Raw genomic sequence first — 24,706 nt, forward strand, 5'->3', positions numbered from 1 at the left:
GATTGAGAAAGAAATGCTCTCAATTGTGTATGGTACAAGAAAATTTCACTGCTACATATTTGGTAAGGAAGTAACAGTTTATAACGATCACAAACCTCTGGAGCAAATCTTCAAGAAACCTCTATTGTCAGCACCAATGAGAATACAGAAGATGTTATTAAGACTACAGTGGTATGATCTGAAAGTCTGTTACAGAAAAAGCAAAGAAATGTTTATCTCCGATACACTTTCTCGTGCACATCTACCAAATACTGATACACAGACGTGTGAATTACAGATGGTTCAGTGCATATGATCTCTGTAAGTGATTCGAAATACAGGGAAATTCAAGACTGTACAAGCAAGGAACTTTCAATGCTTCTGGAAGTAATTATGACTGGTTGGCCAGACACATTTTAAAAAAATGTGCGTGATATTTACATACAAAGTACACTCTTAGCTTTTATAAACAAACATAAATGTTTTCTTTTAATTTTAGCAGCTATTTGACCAGAAAAAAACACCTTTAATTTAACTAATATTTGTTGTGAACATTTCTTGTACATTGTATAAATATATTTGACTTAGTGATACTGAAAATACACAAAAATTTATTTTTCTTTGTTAACATATTGTAACATTGCCTCCCTTACATTCATGGGCGTAGCTAGGAATTTCGCATCGTTTGGGGGCCCAGGGATCTTGGCCTCTTTGGGGCCCCCTGCATTTTGCGCAATATTTAATTTTTAATGTAAAAAAAACACTCATTTGGGGCCCATTTCTAAATCCCCTCTCCTCCCCCCACCCTAGCTGCTCCACAGCTTACATTTACGTAATTAATTTAGAATTGTGTATTTTTATGAAAAATTCGCTTGCATAATTAATTTTATAAATTAAACGGTTTGCTTTTAGAAAACCAAAAGTAGCCGTTCCACCTAAACTTTTCAAGCCGCATCGCATGATGAAATAATATTTTTCATTTCTCTTCTAGTTTTCGAAATCTGAGTGGGACAGACGGACATTTTGCACAAACCTAAATAGCGGCTTTCCCCTTACGGGGGCCGCTTATAAAATACTCAGAAAGACACAAAGATAAAGGCACATTCCTCGTTCCATATGCTAGGACAAATTTGTACAAATGCCCCTTCTTCCCTAGTGTTATTAGAAAATGGAATGGGTTGCCTGAGCTAACCAGCAGAATTTAGGTCTTTGATTAATATGCATGACTAAATGCATGACGCGCAGGACGTAATCATCTTCTTTTTATTTTGTAAGATAAGATGAGTGGCTCCTGAGAAGAGAGGCATTTTAATAGTCTACGAGATGTATAAAGAGGAGCGACTCTATTCTACCTAAACAATTAGTAACGCTGCGGTTGAGACACGATCAAATGGAATGTCCTAGTTTCTAAGTCCAAAGCACAGGCACATGCTTTCTTGGAGGAAGTTTCTAAGTCCTCTCAAAAATCTCCTTTAAGAGGGAACAAAAATCGTGGTGCTAGAACGTCTAAGACTGACTTCAGAGTCGGTGCCAGGGGCGTAGCAAGGGGCCCGGGGGGATTGACCTATTTGAGGGCCCCTTGCATTTTGACATTCGACATCATGACATGAGATAATGTACTTAATATATAAATATAACTTAAACCCTATATTCAAATTGGTACAGTATATCGGCAACATTAACAAGAAATAATCATTAAGACTCTTTTAATGAATAATACTGTTGTTTATTAGCTAAATAATTCACAAGTGACAAATCTCAATTCATATCGCTTCACGTCGTGCTTTCTGTGCAGCAAAGGCATCTATAACATCATCTACATCGATAGTGTCTAGTATTTGTGACTCCACTTACATTGAAGCCATGCTGCTAAGCCTTTCTTGCGTCTGTGTGCTCCTGAGATAGTTTTTGATTAACTTGAGCTTTGAGAATGATCTCTCACATGACGCTATTGGAGTGGCCTGAGTTAGCAGTATTCGAATGGATATTCCAAGGTTTGAGCACACATCATTACCATATGAAACCAGCTTCGTCAATATGTTAATTAGTGATTGTGGCACTGGTTTGTTGATGAAAAGTGCTCGTGTTTCAATGACATCATTGAACAAGCGATTTGCCTGTATTTCATCAAACAGAAAAAAGTAACACAGTTTATCCTCCATAGACTCCAAGAGGTGTCTTGGTTCAAGAAGAAACCTAAAGGTGTCCACATGGTTTTCCAGCCTTTGGAATCTGTCGTCCATATGAAGTCTGTCTAGCAGTTCTGTAGCAACACGTTTGAATTGCATGTCTAAGTCTTTTCTTTCTTCTGGTTGTTTTGATTACAGGAAATCCATAGCATGCACTACCTTCTTTTGATTTTTCGATGGATTGGGTGATCCGTTTCGTCAGTTTCTCATCATCTGCAAATTTCTCTTGTCGGAAGCTTTTTAGTGAACCATGATGTCAAACTTCGTGATTTATTTGGGGTAAACTCTATTGGAAACAAATACTATTCATCTTTGTTTTGGAAAAATAAGCTATCCTTTAACAGAATTTTGCTCGCAGTTCCTCAGATAAATTTCCAGGCTGGATATATCCGAAGTCTATGTACTTAATTAAAGCTTCTTACACTTCTGGAGAAAGTGAATTTGGAAGACCATCACTTGACTCATCATCTGTATCACTTACTTCAGATGTTTTCTCTGACTGTAGTAAAAGGGTATTCCCCTGGAGTTTCTTCAGCACTACTTCTCTCATCAAGAGACATTTTCACTTTTTCGACTGCTGTATCTTTGTATGAATTATCTGAATAGTGATACTTTTCTTCGACACGTTCATTGTCTCCTTTGTTTTCAGAGCTCTTATCAGGTTTCTTCTTAAATGATAAGGATGATGAAATAAACTATCCTATATACCAAGTTACTTTCTGAGAGCAACACGCACTAGTCAGCGCTATGGAAGTTACTCCTTGAAATTGAGAGTAACCCCGCACGGAAAAAGTTAATACTGTGTGAAATACATACAACAGGAACACTAAGTTTTATAGGCCACTCATTTGGGGGCCCCCCCTCAAGTGGGGGCCCGGGGGATCTTCAAATTCCTCCCCCCCACCTTAGCTAAGCCACTGGTCGATGCTGAAGAATCCTTTCAAGACACGATGCCCTAAAAGAATGTGGACATGTTTCCAAAGAGCATTACTTAGGGCCATTAAGTAAACATAACCAAAAAAAAATAGTTTTAGATGCATTTAGAGATTGAAAGGGTACAGACAACTGCGTCACGAAAGAAATCAAAACCTACCTGCTATTTGGATCTGCTATTCATGCAGTGTACGGTACTGTGAGAAGCTTTCGACAGTGTCCAAAGGTCCATGGTGTCTGGCAGTATATGCGCCTCCCAGAACGATGATGATGGCTACCGGGTTCGAACACTACTCGCCGCGGGAGATTTGGGGTGTATTTTCTTTTTTGGCACATGTTGTGCCCTTAAATTTTCAAGGAGTCTTTCTTCTACTCAGTAAATACAGACCGGACTTGTTTTATCAAGACGTTCAAACTTGTTATTTTTAGTTCTGTTCTACAGGATTGGGAGCTGGAATGTTGCTGCCCAGTATAGGATGGATGTATGCGTAGAATTTGCTCCACAGGTATTGAATCAAATCGTGTTCATGTTGTATTGTCAGTAGGAAATGTTGTCATATATTCACATACGTTTCTTTCTTTCAGGCTAAGTAACTTATGAAGTGGGAGTTACTAAGTAACTTATGAAGTGGGAGTTACTAAGTAACTTATGAAGTGGGAGTTACTAAGTAACTTATGAAGTGGGAGTTACTAAGTAACTTATGAAGTGGGAGTTACTAAGTAACTTATGAAGTGGGAGTTACTAAGTAACTTATGAAGTGGGAGTTACTAAGTAACTTATGAAGTGGGAGTTACTAAGTAACTTATGAAGTGGGAGTTACTGTGTAACTTATGAAGTGGGAGTTACTGTGTAACTTTTGAAGTGGGAGTTACTGTGTAACTTATGAAGTGGGAGTTACTAAATAACTTTTGAAGTGGGAGTTACTGTGTAACTTATGAAGTGGGAGTTACTAAGTAACTTATGAAGTGGGAGTTACTAAGTAACTTATGAAGTGGGAGTTACTAAGTAACTTATGAAGTGGGAGTTACTGTGTAACTTATGAAGTGGGAGTTACTAAGTAACTTATGAAGTGGGAGTTACTGAGTAACTTATAAAGTGGGAGTTACTGAGTAACTTATGAAGTGGGAGTTACTGTGTAACTTATGAAGTGGGAGTTACTAAGTAACTTATGAAGTGGGAGTTACTGTGTAACTTATGAAGTGGGAGTTACTGTGTAACTTATGAAGTGGGAGTTACTGTGTAACTTATGAAGTGGGAGTTACTGTGTAACTTTTGAAGTGGGAGTTACTGTGTAACTTATGAAGTGGGAGTTACTAAGTAACTTATGAAGTGGGAGTTACTGTGTAACTTATGAAGTGGGAGTTACTAAGTAACTTATGAAGTGGGAGTTACTAAGTAACTTATGAAGTGGGAGTTACTGTGTAACTTATGAAGTGGGAGTTACTAAGTAACTTATGAAGTGGGAGTTACTGAGTAACTTATAAAGTGGGAGTTACTGAGTAACTTATAAAGTGGGAGTTACTGAGTAACTTATGAAGTGGGAGTTACTGTGTAACTTATGAAGTGGGAGTTACTAAGTAACTTATGAAGTGGGAGTTACTAAGTAACTTATGAAGTGGGAGTTACTGTGTAACTTATGAAGTGGGAGTTACTGTGTAACTTATGAAGTGGGAGTTACTGTGTAACTTATGAAGTGGAAGTTACTGTGTAACTTTTGAAGTGGGAGTTACTGTGTAACTTATGAAGTGGGAGTTACTAAGTAACTTATGAAGTGGGAGTTACTGTGTAACTTATGAAGTGGGAGTTACTAAGTAACTTATGAAGTGGGAGTTACTAAGTAACTTATGAAGTGGGAGTTACTGTGTAACTTATGAAGTGGGAGTTACTAAGTAACTTATGAAGTGGGAGTTACTGAGTAACTTATAAAGTGGGAGTTACTGAGTAACTTATAAAGTGGGAGTTACTGAGTAACTTATGAAGTGGGAGTTACTGTGTAACTTATGAAGCGGGAGTTACTAAGTAACTTATGAAGTGGGAGTTACTAAGTAACTTATGAAGTGGGAGTTACTGTGTAACTTATGAAGTGGGAGTTACTGTGTAACTTATGAAGTGGGAGTTACTGTGTAACTTATGAAGTGGGAGTTACTGTGTAACTTATGAAGTGGGAGCTACTAAGTAACTTATGAAGTGGGAGTTACTGTGTAACTTACGAAGTGGGAGTTACTGAGTACGGTAACTTATGAAGTGGGAGTTACTGAGTACGGTAACTTATGAAGTGGGAGTTACTGAGTACGGTAACTTATGAAGGGGGAGTTACTGAGCTGCATTTGTATATGAAAGAGATTGTTTTTTTGGGGGGATCTTTTTTGGATGACCTAAAATTTTGACACTGTTTAGCTTCACATACTTTCTTGAAGAAAGTAAATACGAGAGAGAGAGATGTGTTATGAGCTAGTACATACGAGAGACAGACAGACAGACAGAGATGTGAAATCGCTCTGAAATCTTTTGAATACTTTCGCATTTTGTTTGCTCATATTTTGTAACTAGTTCTTCGCGTAGGCTTCCAAGAGGAGAGAGTGTATTTCGGCTACCTTTTTAGAGTGTTTACTATGAGAGTAGACCTAAATAGTTAGGAAGTGTAGTTTTCATGACTATTTATTTATTGGGCCTCGCAGATGTGTATTTGTGTAAATACTTTTGGATTGATGATTCTTTTTAGCGGCCTCCGAAAGGGGAAAATACGCTACTAGTTTTGTGTGAAATGTCTGTCCGTCTGTCCCGTTTCGATCTCGTAAACCAGTAAAGACAATGAAAATCCGACATCATAATATTTTAGTCCATTCAAAGTTATGATGCAACGGCTACTTTTTCTTTTCTAAAAGCGAAAAATCAATTTTTTTTAAATCACTAATGGCTGCCTGGTCGTGCGGTTTGCGCGCTGGACTGTCGTTTGGATTTATCGATGGTCCCGGGTTCAAACCCTGCCTGCTCCCATCCCCCGTCGTCCTGCGGGAGGTTTGGACTAGGAAGTAAACTATCTTCAACTCTGAAGGAACATCCGAAATATGTAAAACAAAACAAAACACTAATGCAAGCAGTTTTTTTTTTCTTAAATATAGCCTACAACACTTTTACAACTATTCAATATTAATAGTAACAAACACTGGAAGCTTTTTAGTAGGGGAGACAACTGTCTGACATATTTTTAACACATTTATGCAAACGGTTTTTGATTTTTTGTCAATTTTTTTTTCTTTTTACATTTGTATTGCTAAATTAAGTAAGTAACTACTACATTTACACGACAAAAATGTTTACCTTTTTTAAAGAGAAAAAAATCTATTTAGTATGCATATAAATAAGTTGGACATAATATAAAACAACAATTAATAAGTAATTTTTCATATTATCGCTTGAACTGCAATTAGCAACAGTACTCATTAAGAATTTTTTTTTTTTTTTTGAGGATCTAGAGATTGATCATTTACAAAGCAATTAGATACCGGTACCGTTATTCATTATAAGACATCTGGCCAGGTTCACATTTAACTTCACATTCACCTATCCTTTGGTTGCTGGACCGATGGGGCACCACACAAGATCTGTGAACCTTCTTTCTCCATTCTTCTCTGTCATTTGTCTTGATCGAATTTAATTCTGATGTTCTTTCTGAAAATATTGATACCTGCATTTTTACCTGCTTGGGTGCACAACTTCGGGGGCCGATTTTCAGTTTGTGTTTCCACATAAACTGTCTTTGTTACCTTGTTTCATTTTGGATTAGTATTCAATGTGGAGAATTTACAAACGATACCACCCTTCTTATTCCTTTTTTTTTTTTTGGTTTGGTTTATATGTGCGACCTGGCAAACATGACTGTCTACTTGAGGTACCATGGTGTGGGGTGAGCCGCGTACAACTATTTTAACTGAAGCCTTTTAGAAAAAAAAGGCGGGGGTGGGGGGTTTGTTTATTATTAAAGTGTGAGGGCTAAATTTGGAGTTTTACTTGACCCCAGTTATTGACCCTCAATTCTGGTCAGTAGGTTCACTGGAATAATAAGGGGGTTAAATGATAGTTACGTGAAATTAGAGTTAGTTTGCTGTGACTAGTTATGTTTTTGGATTGAAATAGAGATTATGTTCGTACTTACATTTTGAGTGTTAAAATACTCTTTGATTGATTTATTTCTTTCTTAAAAAGAGAGAACAAATGAGGTGAGAGTCTTGTACATTACGTTCTAGGGACTGAACAGACCTTCACAACCACCTAAGTCAACAAGAGGGAGCGGGCAATGTTCATTGTATGTATAAGAACTTCCATTTTGTTATTTAGTACTAGTTAATATAATTATTTCAGCTTTATTCAACAGTTGCTATCTTCTAACTGTAAAGCATGCATAAAGAATACTTTACAAACATGAGCCAAGGAGTAATACAAAGTCAGATTAATCAAAAGAAGGCACAGAGCTAAGTCAGAACTTTCCATGCAGCAAAAGAACTGACAATTATCGCCATAGTGAAGCCAGTTACCAGACATTAAGACATCGGGTATTGGCTTTGCAAAGTGGCCGGCCAAAGTTGCACATACACTTTTAAGTTCAAGTAGGCTACATCAGATATTGGCCACACATAAACCTTTCTCTAAATGGCCAGCCAATTTACAAAATGGCCACACTTCAGATTTTGGCTATAACATATATATGGTTCTAAAAGTTCTTTTTTATTATTATTATTATGACTGGTTTTATAATTATTATCTTTTAGGTCTATACACAAATTACTTTAAATAAATAAATAAAAAAACAAGACGAGCACTCTTGTCTTTCAATAAAAACACTGATAATAAAACAAATGAGAATTTATTTTCCTGTGAATAATAATTAGATGATTTCAAATAAAATGTATGATAATGGCTTAGTCCCATCTACTCCTTTTCTTTTTCTTGGCTGAACCTTCACTCCCAAGTCCCATCCTTGAAGCTCCACCTATGCCTGATGGTTGAATCATCTGTGGCTGAAGTGAGGAATTGAGTTGAGATGCACCACCTGCTGCTGCATAGTTTTCTTCACTAGAAGATCTGTCTTGTTCAACAGCTGATACAAAGTTACTTTTGAACTGAGCCTTAAACACAAAAATAAACTTGATCAATGAACTGAAGGGGAAAACAGTCATAAAATTGTCACTTTCAATAAACAGTTATATAATGTGATTTTTTTCTACACAATTACAAAAATAAAAATATCCAATCACAACCAAGCAGAGCTCAAGGAATTATTGAACTCTTTTCTAAGAACTCATTACCCCAACAACCAATGGGTCAGCGTCAACACAGATGGATCCTCTCAAAAATCTAACACAAATGGAGGAGCTGGCATACTAATCGAATGGCCCAATGGAGAAAGACTGGAAAAATCAATTGCAACTGGCGATCTCTCAGACAGCCATAGAGCAGAAAGGCAAGCACTGGAACTAGCAACTACTACACTAATAAACCAGCGAAAGAGCAGAAAGGCAAGCACTGGAACTAGCAGCTACTATACTAATAAACCAGCCATAGAGCAGAAAGGCAAGCACTGGAACTAGCAGCTACTACACTAATAAACCAGCCATAGAGCAGAAAGGCAAGCACTGGAACTAGCAGCTACTACACTAATAAACCAGCCATAGAGCAGAAAGGCAAGCACTGGAACTAGCAACTACTACACTAATAAACCAGCCATAGAGCAGAAAGGCAAGCACTGGAACTAGCAGCTACTACACTAATAAACCAGCCATAAAGCAGAAAGGCAAGCACTGGAACTAGCAACTACTACACTAATAAACCAGCCATAGAGCAGAAAGGCAAGCACTGGAACTAGCAGCTACTACACTAATAAACCAGCCATAGAGCAGAAAGGCAATCACTGGAACTAACAGCTACTACACTAATAAACCAGCCATAAAGCAGAAAGGCAAGCACTGGAACTAGCAACTACTACACTAATAAACCAGCGATAGAGCAGAAAGGCAAGCACTGGAACTAGCAGCTACTACACTAATAAACCAGCCATAAAGCAGAAAGGCAAGCACTGGAACTAGCAACTACTACACTAATAAACCAGCGAAAGAGCAGAAAGGCAAGCACTGAAACTAACAGCTACTACACTAATAAACCAGCCATAAAGCAGAAAGGCAAGCACTGGAACTAGCAACTACTACACTAATAAACCAGCCAGAGAGCAGAAAGGCAAGCACTGGAACTAGCAACTACTACACTAATAAACCAGCCATAAAGCAGAAAGGCAAGCGCTGGAACTAGCAACTACTACACTAATAAACCAGCCATAGAGCAGAAAGGCAAGCACTGGAACTAGCAACTACTACACTAATAAACCAGCCATAGAGCAGAAAGGCAAGCACTGGAACTAGCAACTACTACACTAATAAACCAGCCATAGAGCAGAAAGGCAAGCACTGGAACTAGCAGCTACTACACTAATAAACCAGCCATAGAGCAGAAAGGCAAGCACTGGAACTAGCAGCTACTACACTAATAAACCAGCCATAGAGCAGAAAGGCAAGCACTGGAACTAGCAGCTACTACACTAATAAACCAGCCATAGAGCAGAAAGGCAATCACTGGAACTAACAGCTACTACACTAATAAACCAGCCATAAAGCAGAAAGGCAAGCACTGGAACTAGCAACTACTACACTAATAAACCAGCGATAGAGCAGAAAGGCAAGCACTGGAACTAGCAGCTACTACACTAATAAACCAGCCATAAAGCAGAAAGGCAAGCACTGGAACTAGCAACTACTACACTAATAAACCAGCGAAAGAGCAGAAAGGCAAGCACTGAAACTAACAGCTACTACACTAATAAACCAGCCATAAAGCAGAAAGGCAAGCACTGGAACTAGCAACTACTACACTAATAAACCAGCCAGAGAGCAGAAAGGCAAGCACTGGAACTAGCAACTACTACACTAATAAACCAGCCATAAAGCAGAAAGGCAAGCGCTGGAACTAGCAACTACTACACTAATAAACCAGCCATAGAGCAGAAAGGCAAGCACTGGAACTAGCAACTACTACACTAATAAACCAGCCATAGAGCAGAAAGGCAAGCACTGGAACTAGCAACTACTACACTAATAAACCAGCCATAGAGCAGAAAGGCAAGCACTGGAACTAGCAGCTACTACACTAATAAACCAGCCATAGAGCAGAAAGGCAAGCACTGGAACTAGCAGCTACTACACTAATAAACCAGCCAGAGAGCAGAAAGGCAAGCACTGGAACTAGCAGCTACTACACTAATAAACCAGCCATAGAGCAGAAAGGCAAGCACTGGAACTAGCAGCTACTACACTAATAAACCAGCCATAAAGCAGAAAGGCAAGCACTGGAACTAGCAACTACTACACTAATAAACCAGCGATCAAGCAGAAAGGCAAGCACTGGAACTAGCAGCTACTACACTAATAAACCAGCCAGAGAGCAGAAAGGCAAGCACTGGAACTAGCACTACTACACTAATAAACCAGCCATAGAGCAGAAAGGCAAGCACTGGAACTAGCAGCTACTACACTAATAAACCAGCCATAGAGCAGAAAGGCAAGCACTGGAACTAGCAGCTACTACACTAATAAACCAGCCATAAAGCAGAAAGGCAAGCACTGGAACTAGCAACTACTACACTAATAAACCAGCCATAGAGCAGAAAGGCAAGCACTGAAACTAGCAGCTACTACACTAATAAACCAGCCATAGAGCAGAAAGGCAAGCACTGGAACTAGCACTACTACACTAATAAACCAGCCATAGAGCAGAAAGGCAAGCACTGGAACTAGCAGCTACTACACTAATAAACCAGCCATAGAGCAGAAAGGCAAGCACTGGAACTAACAGCTACTACACTAATAAACCAGCCATAGAGCAGAAAGGCAAGCACTGGAACTAGCAGCTACTACACTAATAAACCAGCCATAGAGCAGAAAGGCAAGCACTGGAACTAGCAGCATTACAAGGCAATGGAAACAGCAGACATACTGGCCAAAGTCAGAAGAATGAACAAACAAATGAAAATCCCTCTCTACCCAGAAGAAATGATGAAAATAATAGAGTAGAATAAATGAAAATTGGACCAGCTCACATCCCAACTACAAGAAAAAAGGACACCAATTATAAGCTATCTGGACTTGACCAACGCTTAATTTTTCGACTCAGAACCGGACACAACAGAATGAGACAACATATGTTCCGGAAGCTTAAAGTTGGGACGAGCAAAACCTGCCCTTGTGGAGCATCACCAGAAAATGCTGACCATGTTCTTCAAAGCTGCATACTAAATCAAGAGGCCCAAACAAGACTCTGGCCCAAAAACCTTCCTATAGAACAAAAACTATACGGAGACCTGCCTGATCTGGAAACCACTGCGCAGTTCATCTCAGATATAGGATAACTGATCTGAATGCTCCCACATGTCAAATGAGAATGAAGAAGAAATGATACTTTCAATCCGTAGTCATAATGTCAGACTTGACACATCAGAGCTTGAAGAGTTGGACAAGTTCACATACCTTGGCAGCTTCAAAGCAAATGATGGAGATGCCTACCATGACATAGCATGCCAAATAGGAAAAGCAGGGAGAATGTTCCAAAGGCTGCATCCTATTTGGACAAGCCAAGCTATTAGGCAGTAAGGTATGCATGACAGACATGGAAGTCATCTGCCGAAATTGAAAAAAGACTAAATGTTGTTCAGCGAAAATGGCTAAGCCAAATTTTAAGGAGTCAGTTACAGAGATCGATCTCAAATATAGTGATCCTTTACCAAACTGGGAGGTTATGACAGAGCATTGCATGAATTTTTGCAGGACATGCCCTTTGACAGAATGAATTATGCATAGGGCTTACCAAATGTTGCAATGACATGGAGGCCTATAGGAGAAAATCCCAAACTGGAAATCCTCCTATAACTTTCATGAGCAAAGGACACAAGGTGGGAAGAGGCTTCAAATGTTGCCAGCGACAGACCTATATTATTGAGACAGCTTGCCGCCCAACATGCTGAACAGCACAGGAGGATCTAAGTCTGTCTAAGTTATAATGTTGCCAACTTTCTGAACAATCATAATGCAGTTCATTTGTATGAACAATGAAAATGTAATCACTTTCAATAAGAAATTTTCTAAACATAGCAATAGTTTAAATAGCATCAAAATTTAATCACACAGTCATAAGTCATTTTTACACATTATATGGTATGTTAATGATTTACAACTAAAATAATTTCAACATCTTGAGCATCAGCTTACATAGAAAGCAGATTTCATGGCAGAAAGTCTGTCAGACTGTGGCCCTATACTTGTAGAGGCTCGGAAACTACTGAATGAAGTAGCATCTTGTACAGTACTGCTCTGAAAAAGTAACAAGAAAAATAAGAGTTAGTTAAGTATGGAGAGCTCTTCAAATATCCATCTAATACAGATCAAGTCAAAATATATTTTCTTAACTGCTATAGTATTCTAACTGAAAGTTTGAAGAAAATCATTAACAACTTTACAAGGTGGATTTAGAGTTAGAAGGTATTAGTTTTGTTTATTCTGTGTCTTAAGCTTGGCAGACCAATGCTGGAGTGGCTAATTTTGTCACAGCTTTATTAGTTGTACTTGCTGCTTGGAACTATAAACTAATAATTGAGTATTGATAACCAGTGATGTTTGGTACATGACATCACATATAGAGCCAACTTTTCTCTACATAACCACTATCACTCTGAAGTTTTAGTAAGCCTCTTCCAGTTCAATTCAATGCGGAGATCAGGATTGGTTGTACATAAGGTATTCAGATGTACATTTATTTTTTTTTATTTACCTATGATTTCTGAATTGAAGTGGGAATCAGTATTATCTGACAGGAAACCAGTTTGTAATCTTTGTCACAGTCAGAGCTTTTGTGGCTACGTGTTATCTTTATGTTACCTATGTCACTTTACTGTAGAGTTGCACCAGATAGTACTTTTTAATATTCAGCCAGAGCTGGATATGGCTGGAGAGTAAAATATGATATCCATCCAGAGCTGGATACCTACCTGTCTTGTAATAAACATATTACTGAACATTTTGAAAAACTTCTAAATAACATACCAATATTCATATTAGTTGTTTTTTTTTTACTTTTATGTACCTTATTTTAAACTCTAATACTGATTGAAGAATTAAAGTCTAATAGCATTTTTTAACAGACAGGCCTATCACAAACTAATCTGTGTGTGTATGTATGACGCCTCAAACTGTAAAGGGTTTGTGTGTGTGGGATGGTCAATGGAGAATATGTAAATGTATTTTTAACTAATGTAAATCTCTCAACAGTATAGTGCAATCTGGGTGGTATAGCAGGTAGATGTATTTGTTCATGTTCATCAACTGGTCATTATGCTTTTATTTTAATGGCTACAGACCCCTTCTGCCCTTGGCATCTAGCGGTTAATACTGATAGTGGCTGTTAGTTTGTAGATGGAATTTGAAGCATTGTAGGTCAATATTTAGTGGTTTAGATTAATTTATCATAGGCAAACAATATTTTATTAACAGTAGAAACATCAAGTATACCTATTTATAGCTTCAAACTTAGATGGTGGCAAAGCATAGATTTAAATTGTAATCTATAGGCTTATTATTGAGATATATGTTTAGATCTACAATTATTTGGATCTAAAAGCATTTGGAAAACCAATTCTAGAATAAATATGATTACAAAGACAGTTTGCGTGGAAACACAAACTCAAAATCTGCCCCCGAAGTGGTCCACCAAGGCAGGAAAAAAGGCAGGTTTCAATATTTTCAGAAAGAATATCATACTGACATTCTATCAAAGGCAAATGACAGAGAAGAATGGAGAAAGAAGGTTGACAGATCCTGTGTGGTGCTATAAAGGTCCAGTAGACCAAGGGATAGGTGAAAGTGAATGTGAAGTTAGATGTGAACCTAGCCTAACTGATGTTTATAATGAGTATCTAATTGATCTAATTGTTTTGTAAAGGGTCAATCTCTTATCCAAAGCCTCAAGAAAAAAACATTTCCGTACAAAAAAATAAAAAAAACTCCTTTAGTTTTGTGTTCCATGGTGCTATGAAAAAAAAATCCAAAAAAAGAAAACAAAATTTTCCTTTTGTTAAGTTTTCTAAGGTAATGTTATAACTCTGCAGTTCAAGCGATAATATGAAAAACTACTTATTAATTGTTGTTTTAAATTATGTCCAACTTATTTGCATAGTAAATAGATTTTTTCTCTTTAAAAAAAAAGTTAACATTTTTTTTTGTAAATGTAGTATTTAGTATGACAGAACTTAGCAATACAATTGTAAAAAATAATATTTTTTGATAAAAATTCTAAAAACTATTTGCATGAATGTATTGAAAAATAGTAAATTGTATATCTCCCTTACTAAAAAGCCTCCAGTGTTTGTTACTTTTAATAATGAATAGTTGTAAAAATGGTGTATTTTTATGAAAAAACTGCTTGCATAATTGATTTAAAAAATTAGATTTTTCGCTTTCAGAAAAGAAAAAAGTAGCAGTTACATCAGAACTTTGAATGATCTAAAATATCATGATGTCCGATTTTCATTTTCTCTTCTAAACGGGACGGACGGACAGACAGGCCACACAAAACAAATAGCATCTTTTTCCCTTTCGGTGGCTGCTAAAAATTCATCCACAACCTTCCTACCCAAAAAGTAAATAGACAGTGTGTCCAACTGATTTTAACAACCTGGTCAGATAGACACATGTAGGCCTAGTGTAATGTGAATAGATGATGATTTTTTTTCCTTATGCATACTTGTTGTATGTTGAGTGGTCAGGCAAAAAATTAACACATCAGTCATGCATGAAATATAGAAATATACTTATGATATAATGTAAAGTTCCATTTCTATTTATATTAGCATGCCTTGTCTTTGTAATAAAAGAAGTTTGCTGTATATTCATATTTTTAAGCACATTATATTTTGTTTTAAATATAAACGCTAATATATTTCATAATTGAACCACGCTTACTTTAAACATATTAGTAGAAATGTAGGTACTACTGTGTACTTGTTACTATCTGGACAACTATTCTGGAATGATATTTGGCTATAGCTACTATCCGGTGCATCCCTAATTACTGTGTCAATTCCAAGACAGTCTGACCAAGTGATGAGATCAGATCCTACTTTAGCATTAAAGTCTCCTTGAAGGATCAAATACTCTTTTAATAACAATAAATCTTTATTACCCCTGAGGAAATTTGTTCACTCAAACCTATTGGTTTTATATGTTTTAGATATTACTGTAGAATGAAGATTATATCCTAGCCCAAACCTCCCCCAGGAGCATAATACACGACCAGGCAGCCATTATATGTGAAATTAACATAAGAAAGTAATAATTTAATTGCCAAAGGAACAAAAGAGTTCCTGTGTCATCTGTTTTTGCTTCGGTGGTAGAGGAGTATTGATGTTCTCTGATTTGAGGTCCTGTTTTATTACATCTATGTAACGGAGGTGGGGTAGACCAGTTTTTCTTGTGCCAGTTGCGAGTTGTCCATAGAGGATGACTTTCGGCATGCGCTTGTCCTCCATCCAGCAAACATGCCCAAGCCATCGCAAACGGTGTTGTCTGAGAGCTGTAAAGATGCTGGGAATACCAGATCGCGCAAGGATCTCAGTATTGCACACTTTTTCTTTCCATGTGACTTTCAAGATCCTACGGAGACATCTCAAATGGAATGAGTTCAGTTTTCTCTCTTGCTTTGCGTAAGTGGTCCATGATTCACTGCCATACAGCAGTGTACTCATAACGCATGCCTTGTAGACTTCCATTTTGGTCACCGTAGTTAGCTTCTGGTTTTCCCAAACTCTTGGCCTGAGTCTAGTGAAGGTCGAGGCAGCCTTCCCTATGCATTTTTTTTATCTCCTCTTCTAGAGACAGGTCATCTTTAATTGTGGATCCCAGATAGCAAAATACATTTACGGCATCCAGCTTGTTATCATCTATGAGGATGGAGGGTGGTGCTGTAGCTGGTAGTCCCATAACATTTGTTTTCTTTGTGCTATATTCTTTACAGGCCTGAGAGAAGCTGGACATTAGTGACTGAAGTTCCTCTTGCGTGTGTGCCACTACCGCTGCGTCATCCGTGAATAACATATTTCTTATGAGGGTGCTTCTGATTTTAGTTTTGGCACTCAGTCTGGCAATATTTAGGAGTTTGCCATCAAATCTGGAATGGAGATAGATGCCTTCAGTGGATTTGTCGAACGCGCTATGGATTAGCAGTGAAAATAGTATTCCAAAGAGGGTTGGGACCAGGACACATCCTTGTTTAACTCGGCTGTTTATACTGAAACTTTCGGAGCTGGCATCGTTGAATTGCACTGTACCATCATATTTTGGTGGAAAGATACGATTACATTTAGTAGCTTGGGTGGACAGCCTATTATCTGTAAAATTTTAAAGAGGCCATCTCTGCTGACCAGATTGAAGGCCTTTGTCAGGTCAATGAACGCAATATACAAAGGCATCCTTTCTTCTCTGCACTTTTCCTGGAGTTGAAGGATGGTAACAATGAAATCATGCCCCAAAGGGTGAGTTTTAACAAAGCTTATATCAATTCACTATGTCCATAATCCTTATTTGTACAACTTCCCACTCTCAGATCAAGCTGAAACTTTGCACAATTATTCACTATCAATGAAAACACATGAATCAATGAAATAAAGAACCAATTAGTTAATCCATTAGTCATAATTTATTTATTTTCTTTTAACTAGAGAAAGTTCGGGGAGTACTGTGCAGAGATTAGGTCATTCACTAAAATGTTTAAAACAACATTAGTCGATAAATCCTACTTTTATAAGTACTTGAATAGATCAGTGACTAACAATTCAGCCTTCCATCCTTGAAGCTCCAGTTCAAATTCAGACTTTAAAAAAAAGGATTTAGAAAGGAAATCTTCTCCCAATTACCCCTTCCCCTACTGGTCCACAAAATAGATTAGACCATTGCATACTGAGCATGCTATAAGCAAGAAAGTTGCATTCAACAAACAATTAAATACAAATATTACCAATAGCACAAAGTGTTATTGTCAGTCTACATCTATTAAAAATTAATTACATGATTGATTCAATGTAATTGATGCAACTTCACACAAAATAAACATTTTTATATTTCACTTTTATTATGGTGTAAGCCTTTAGCTTAGTTTTTATCAAAAAGTTTACTTAGTGGGGTTTGTGTTTTGCTAATATTACAAAGACTTACACCATAATAAAAGTGAAATATAAAAAAGTTTATTTAGCAGAATTTAGGATTTTTAAAAGTTTTTTTATTTTTAATTTTCAGATGGCTAAACCAGGCAGAGATGTTGCAGAGCACGGAAACACAATTGTAGGCAGAGATGTTGCAGAGCACGGAAACACAATTGTAGGCAGAGATGTTGCAGAGCATGGGAACACAATTGTAGGCAGAGATGTTGCAGAGCACGGGAACACAATTGTAGGCAGAGATGTTGCAGAGCATGGGAACACAATTGTAGGCAGAGATGTTGCAGAGCATGGGAACACAATTGTAGGCAGAGATGTTGCAGAGCATGGGAACACAATTGTAGGCAGAGATGTTGCAGAGCATGGGAACACAATTGTAGGCAGAGATGTTGCAGAGCATGGGAACACAATTGTAGGCAGAGATGTTGCAGAGCATGGGAACACAATTGTAGGCAGAGATGTTGCAGAGCATGGGAACACAATTGTAGGCAGAGATGTTGCAGAGCATGGGAACACAATTGTAGGCAGAGATGTTGCAGAGCATGGGAACACAATTGTAGGCAGAGATGTTGCAGAGCATGGGAACACAATTGTAGGCAGAGATGTTGCAGAGCATAGGAACACAATTGTAGGCAGAGATGTTGCAGAGCATGGGAACACAATTGTAGGCAGAGATGTTGCAGAGCATGGGAACACAATTGTAGGCAGAGATGTTGCAGAGCATGGGAACACAATTGTAGGCAGAGATGTTGCAGAGCATGGGAACACAATTGTAGGCAGAGATGTTGCAGAGCATGGGAACACAATTGTAGGCAGAGATGTTGCAGAGCATGGGAACACAATTGTAGGCAGAGATGTTGCAGAGCATGGGAACACAATTGTAGGCAGAGATGTTGCAGAGCATGGGAACACAATTGTAGGCAGAGATGTTGCAGAGCATGGGAACACAATTGTAGGCAGAGATGTTGCAGAGCATTCTGAGTTATCAGAAATCAAGGGAAGTAGACTGTTCTTGTGACCACACCATGTAGTTATGTCTCATTTCAATATGAGATTTTCCTTGCCAACAGAAAGTGCAGTCTTTTTCATGAAGCATTCCATCATTGGCATATGTTCCTTGGTGGGCTAATGTCACATATCAGTCTAGCTGAATCTAAATTTAACTCTTCCATGATGCAAACTTAATATTTAGCCCTGCCTTTCTGCTAGAATATTCTAAAGACGGAAAAACCTATGATGTCATCTGATCACGCAATTGTAGCGTGTGTCTCGCCTGAGTGTTGCGGTGATTAGTTAGAACAGGTCTTAGCCCCAGTTGTGGAGATGCTTTCAGAGATAGGTTGTGGACTAAAGGTTTGGAGATGTAACTCCAGTAGTCAAGTCGCATATATTTTATCAGTTGTAGAATTAATATTAACTTGAAACTATTTGTTAACAAGCTTGAAAGAAAATACTCATTTGATAGTTTTATTTGTACATTTTGTATATTGTGAGTGATTCCTAGTTCCTGAATTAAAGTTTTGTATTTTGAATTGAAGGATCTTCATTATTTGAATTTCTAAAGATATATTTAGAATTTAGATCTAGAGAGAATATCTACATATGAATCTCCAGCTACACAGGAACATTTTGAGACATTGATACCTCTTCAAGATCCATCTAAAGATCTTGTGTGACATCTGACACCTCAAGAAAATACTGTGACAGCTACTATGTCCATGTGCAAATCTTTTCAGCTCACTGTTTTTTTTTTATTTTGTTGAATCATCAACTAGTTGAAGTAGTAGTTCTGCCAATCAAGTTGGACTCACAAACTTCTTTTGTTCTTCAGCTGCTACCAGAGTTTCCAGGGCTTTGGATCAAAGAATAATGGTTGTCCACTTATCATGGTATGTGGCTGATGGGATCCAAAGAAATGCTTCTCATTTCATTTGGCACCAACTCATTTGCAGTAGCAGAGGAATATCACTGTTAATAGTCCCAAAGCCTTCCACTTCTGATTTTCTTTGAGCTGGTCTCCATCAAGAGTAACACTCTCCTAGATGACTTGCCTTAGTAGACTGAGGAGCTCCATCTATCAGAACAGCTTTTGAAGCACCATGTATCTGCTTTCACTTGTCAGTAAGCAGTTTTGCTGAGTCTAAGCCACATGTACAGGGCAGATGCTTGATTTAGTTGTCAGAATCTTTTTGATATGCATGCCAATTAGAGTGTTTTTTTTTTCAGACAATGGAAGCTTATCCCTAATGACCTCCCTTAGTTGTTTAACCTTTAGGTTTATTACTAGTTGTTTTGTAAGTATAAACCTGCTATACATAAACAGAAGGAAGACAAGGTTTTAAAAAAAGTAAAAAAGTGACCTACATTTTCAGATCCCAGACCAGGTCTTTCCTTACATCCAAGTCCACGGCCAGATATGACTTTACCTTTACCACCTTTGTAGCGGTTCTTCTTGAACCAGGGACACTGTTCAGAAATACATTGTAAGGGAAAGATTTAGCGATTTCACATCAATTTTACTGATCATTGGTTCATTTATTTTAAGAAATAGCTGTACTTAATCTTTCTATAGAGCCCAATACAATATAAAATAATATAACATAAAATACAATATAAAATAATATAATATAAAATTCTGTAATACAATATAAAATAATCTAATATAATATAAAATCCTGTAATACAATATAAAATTATATAATATAATATAAAATATTATAATATATTTAAAATTAAATAATAAATTTAAAAATTATATAATACAATATAAAATTATAAAATATAATATAATATAATATAAAATTGAGTAATATACTACTGGATTTATTATTTTCAATATTGAATACAAATGAGTAAATCAAATGCTATGCTTCAGTGCAAAGAATTTCGTTCCCTCAGATTGAAAAACAAAATGAGGTTGTGAGGATGAAAAAGTTGCATAGCTCATTACATTCAAAAGAATGAGGCTCCAATAGATAATGTTTACTTATTCATTGTGTTTCTTTATTCCATTATTCTTATTTGATTTATGGATTAAAGGGTCAAGAATTTCTGTTTCTGGAATTGATTGTGCATTATTCATTTGAAATCAAGTTGGATTTTATAAGGACAGGAAACCAATGGATCCCAATGGGAATGGAATCAAAAGAAATAAAAAAAAACTTGTCATTTATATTTTATTTTACAATTGAAGCCATTCTGAATTGATGTTTCAGAGAGCTTTTAATTAGAATAAAAGTTTTTTTTTAATGCAATAAACTTGTTTTCAATGTAATTAAATAATTAGATCAATTGATACACTTAAATTTTCACCATGATTATAATGCAATCTTTTCAATCTCTGTGACAAAGAAAAGGTTCATTTACTCTAGTGATTTCTGACCACCTTCTTTTTTGTCTTCCTTGTTCTCTTACAGCTTGCATGGAATGTCTTACATTTTTTGGATAATGTTTGATAATGTGTCCTAACCTCTTCTTAGTATGACTTTAGTTCCAAAATAATTTTTTGTTGTCTACTAATTAAGAGAAAGAAATGGAGGGAATGCAAGTCAATAGAAGACCTAATCTTCAACCAGAAGACCTAATCTTCAACCAATACAACAGCCTATAGAAATAGACAACAATCCATATTACTATTTAAATAAAACGATTAGGTCAGAAAACCTCTTGTGAGACTAACATAAAGAGAAAGGTCAACTTGTGATGACCCAGCCTTCTGATAAACTTTGGAAATTTTCTTATTTGATGATCCAACATTCTAATAGACTTTGGAAATAATACTAATAAATCTATGTCTAATCTAATAAACTTTCAAAATTATACTTATGTGATGACCCAACATTCCAATAAACATAATAGACTTAGTAGAAATAATACTTATATCTAGCCCCAATAATTATTTTTCTTATCTAAATGATTTCAAAGCACAAATAATACTAGAAGTTTGTCTTAAGATCTGTTTTTTTTTAGATTTAGTAATTGGTTGAATTTCATTTGATTCTTAAGCCTCACCTTCTGAGCCAAGTCTAACAATGCTGGTGGTACGTGTTGGTTAGCTCCTTCCAAGTTTCTAACAAGGTGTGGAGCAAACTCTTTGTCTTTTTCTGTGATCAGTGTGTAAGCATAGCCTTTACTTCCTATTAGAAAAGTGGGATAAGTATGTTACTGTAAGTCTTTACTTGTTATGTACATTAGATAACTTTTTTCATGCCTTTACTTTTTACTTACATTAAGCAAGTATGTTCATAATCTACACACCCCTTGGTATAAGTATAAGTCAAAGTTAATATGTGTCAGATGAAACTAAACAAGAAAGTCAACTCTATATCGCACTATATAGCGCATTTGATACAATGCCAAAAATCCTTTTTTAAGGGAATTCTTAATTTTCTTACTTTAAAGCAAATTGAATTTTTAGCCAGCTTTCATTTTCCTGTTGCTTTTAGAAAACAGAATATATCTTATATAATACAGACATTACTTCAAAAAAGAAGATGATTACGTCCTACACGTCATGCATTTAGTCATGCAATGACTTAAATTCTGCCAAGTCACTGATTTTCCTGGCTAGCTCAGGCAACCCATTCCATGCTCTAATAGCACTAGCGAAGGAGTATTTGTACAAATTTGTCCTAGCATATGGGACGAGGAATGTGCCTTTATCTTTGTGTCTTTCAGAGTATTTTATTAAATTTTGTTTTTGTATTTGAAGATTATGATTCAGTGTTTTATGTATGATTGCTACTTTACTTTTGAGCCTTCTGTCCTGAAGGCTTTCTAAATTTAGTAATTTTACTAAAGGTGTTACTCTAGTCAAATGTGAATATTCGTTTGTTATGAATCTCACAGTTCTATTTTGTGTCTGTTTCAGTTTCTTAATGTTTTCTACCAAACGGAAGATGCATATTCTATTATTGGCCTAACCAAGGTTAAATAACATTTTAGTTTTATGTTCTTATTTGATTTATAGAAATTTCTTTTAATAAATCCTAATGCTTTGATTTTTTTGTAGTTTCATCAATATCTGGATTGCATGACATTATGTTTGTCTAAGTGGTTTATGATGTTGCTACATATTATGTGTTCTAGGATTTTACATGTGATGCTGGTAAGTGATACTGGTCGGGGTTAGGGTTAGGATCAGATTTTTCTCCTTTTTTAAATAGGGGGGTGACATTAGCTTCTTTCCAGTCCTTTGGTACTCTTCCCTGGAATATATTTAGCAAAAAATATGTGCATGGTTGTGTTTTTCTGTACTGAGATAACAGGTAAGATTTTTTGTATTCTAATCTAATAATTAAACAAATCTTAATATTGTTACGAATCTCACTATCCAGGCTCTCTGCAAACTGCACCATACACCACCAACTTAAAGAACTTGACAACTCAGGGCTCCGAAGTAACGTAACACTTTAATAGTTGAATAAATAACAGCCAATACTGTACAATTGGCAACACGTACACTGTACAAATATCTCTCCGATAACACCGTACCGCCATATCAACTCTTCCACTGGCTTCTCCGTCTCGTTCCGGGCTTGCACTGGGTTTAACAGTTCAGGACTGACTTCACACACTAGGCTCGTTGTGTCGGACTTGATCGCAGACCAAGATCAAGACGCCAGTCGTCTCAACTGTACTTGACAGTACTCCGCACTGAACCGTCGTAATGCTCTGTACAGAACCACACCGTTGAACTGTGCTGTAGTTGACCGTGTTCTGAGCCCCTGTCGTGAACCTTCTCTCGTGAACCCCTTTTCTTGACTGCCACACCTCCGCTCTTATATAGGGTCCCTACTGGCCTTCTCGAACCGCACAGAACACCTCTCGACGTTTCTAGGTGGTCAGATGACTACAACTCTCGTGACGCTCCTGAGCTCTGTTCACGTCGGCGATCCTTCCCGAACCGTCCTGTTGACTCGGCTGAGCGTCGTAACTCGTCTCGGTTGACCGCTCGTCTAGCGCTGGCCTGGGGCGATTTGCGTCGGCTGACTACACACACACCACTACCCCCATTTGTGCCACTACCAGGTTTATAACAATATATTCACAAAGGTTATCATTCACTCAACACTGATTCTCCCACTTGTGGTGGATGAAAAAATATGAACATTTAACCCATTATTATATTACTTTTATTTAGTTAACGACAACAAAGATATTTTCATGATCAAAATGGCAGTAGTTAAATTTTCAGAAAATGATTTTTTATTAGCAAATTCAATTTTGATCTCAGAGAAACTAAGGTCATAATCACAAATTATGAAGTAACTAACATAATCACAAATTATGAAGTAACTAACAAAGTTCACTAACATCTCATTCATAACAGTGATTTCAAAGTCTTAGAAAAATCTAATAAGATAGCATTTGCTCATTATTATCTTAACCTTTTGAAAAATATCAATTAGTCTTATTAGTTGTGTTTCACATGATCTATATTTCCTAAAGCCATGTTGGTATCAAGTAAGGACATTATGTTTAAGTGGTTTATGCTGTTGCTACTTAATATGTGTTCTAGGATTTTACATGTGATGCTGGTTAGTGATACTGGTCTGTAGTTTCCTGGGTCAGATTTTTTTTCCTTTTTTAAATAGGGGAGTGATATGTTGGTATCGAGTAAGGACATTATGTTTAAGTGGTTTATGCTGTTGTTACTTAATATGTGTTCTAGGATTTTACATGTGATGCTGGTTAGTGATACTGATTTGTAGTTTCCTGGGTCAGATTTTTTTTTCTTTTTTAAATAGGGGAGTGACATTAACTTCTTTCTAGTCCCTTTAGTACTCTGCCCAAGTTCATTCATTTAAAGATGTATTTCAAAATGCTCAAAATAGATGGTTAAATAAATAAAAAATGATGTTTTAAGAAGAAACAGAAGCTTCAAGCCAAGTTTGTTTTTCTTGGATCATTCTATGAGATCAACTATCTGATGACATTACCTGCACGTCCTGTTCGACCAACTCTATGTGTGTGTGTGTCAATATCTCGAGCCACATCATAATTGACAACAGTTTTAATATGAGGGATGTCCAAACCACGAGCTAAAATATTGTAAAAAAAATAATTTTAACACATGTTTGCATGAATGTAAAAGTGCTAATTAAATGCGCAGGCAATAATGGCATAAGAATTTATGGTGCATTAAAAATTCCCCTTTCAGACCATGCGGTCTATAGGGTAGATGATGTTAAGGTCATCTGTTTCTTTGGTCAATGGTTAACAACAAAGGTGCCATGTGGCCAGCATAACGATCAACCGCCTTTACTTTCCCCAACTTAAGTCATGTACCCTTTAGAGTTG

The 24,706-nt window shown here is 36.8% G+C and overlaps 1 protein-coding gene across 2 annotated transcripts in view; it reads right to left on the minus strand.

The window, feature by feature from the left end:
* Nucleotides 1-7,950: 7,950 nt before the first annotated feature.
* The window catches only part of LOC106050396 (ATP-dependent RNA helicase DDX42), an 89,415-nt gene continuing 72,659 nt past the window's right edge, over nt 7,951-24,706 (minus strand). For both annotated transcript variants that reach the window (XM_013205354.2, XM_013205353.2), the window contains exons 17-21: nt 24,346-24,447; nt 21,416-21,540; nt 19,769-19,870; nt 12,411-12,512; nt 7,951-8,228 (exon numbers count right to left, since the gene is read on the minus strand). In XM_013205354.2, coding sequence (XP_013060808.2) covers nt 8,022-8,228; nt 12,411-12,512; nt 19,769-19,870; nt 21,416-21,540; nt 24,346-24,447 — 638 coding nt within the window. In that variant the 3' untranslated portion in view covers nt 7,951-8,021. The remainder of the gene's footprint in view (nt 8,229-12,410; nt 12,513-19,768; nt 19,871-21,415; nt 21,541-24,345; nt 24,448-24,706) is intronic.

This window comes from Biomphalaria glabrata, chromosome 1 (genome assembly GCF_947242115.1).
Source record: "Biomphalaria glabrata chromosome 1, xgBioGlab47.1, whole genome shotgun sequence".
Taxonomy (NCBI): domain Eukaryota; kingdom Metazoa; phylum Mollusca; class Gastropoda; family Planorbidae; genus Biomphalaria; species Biomphalaria glabrata.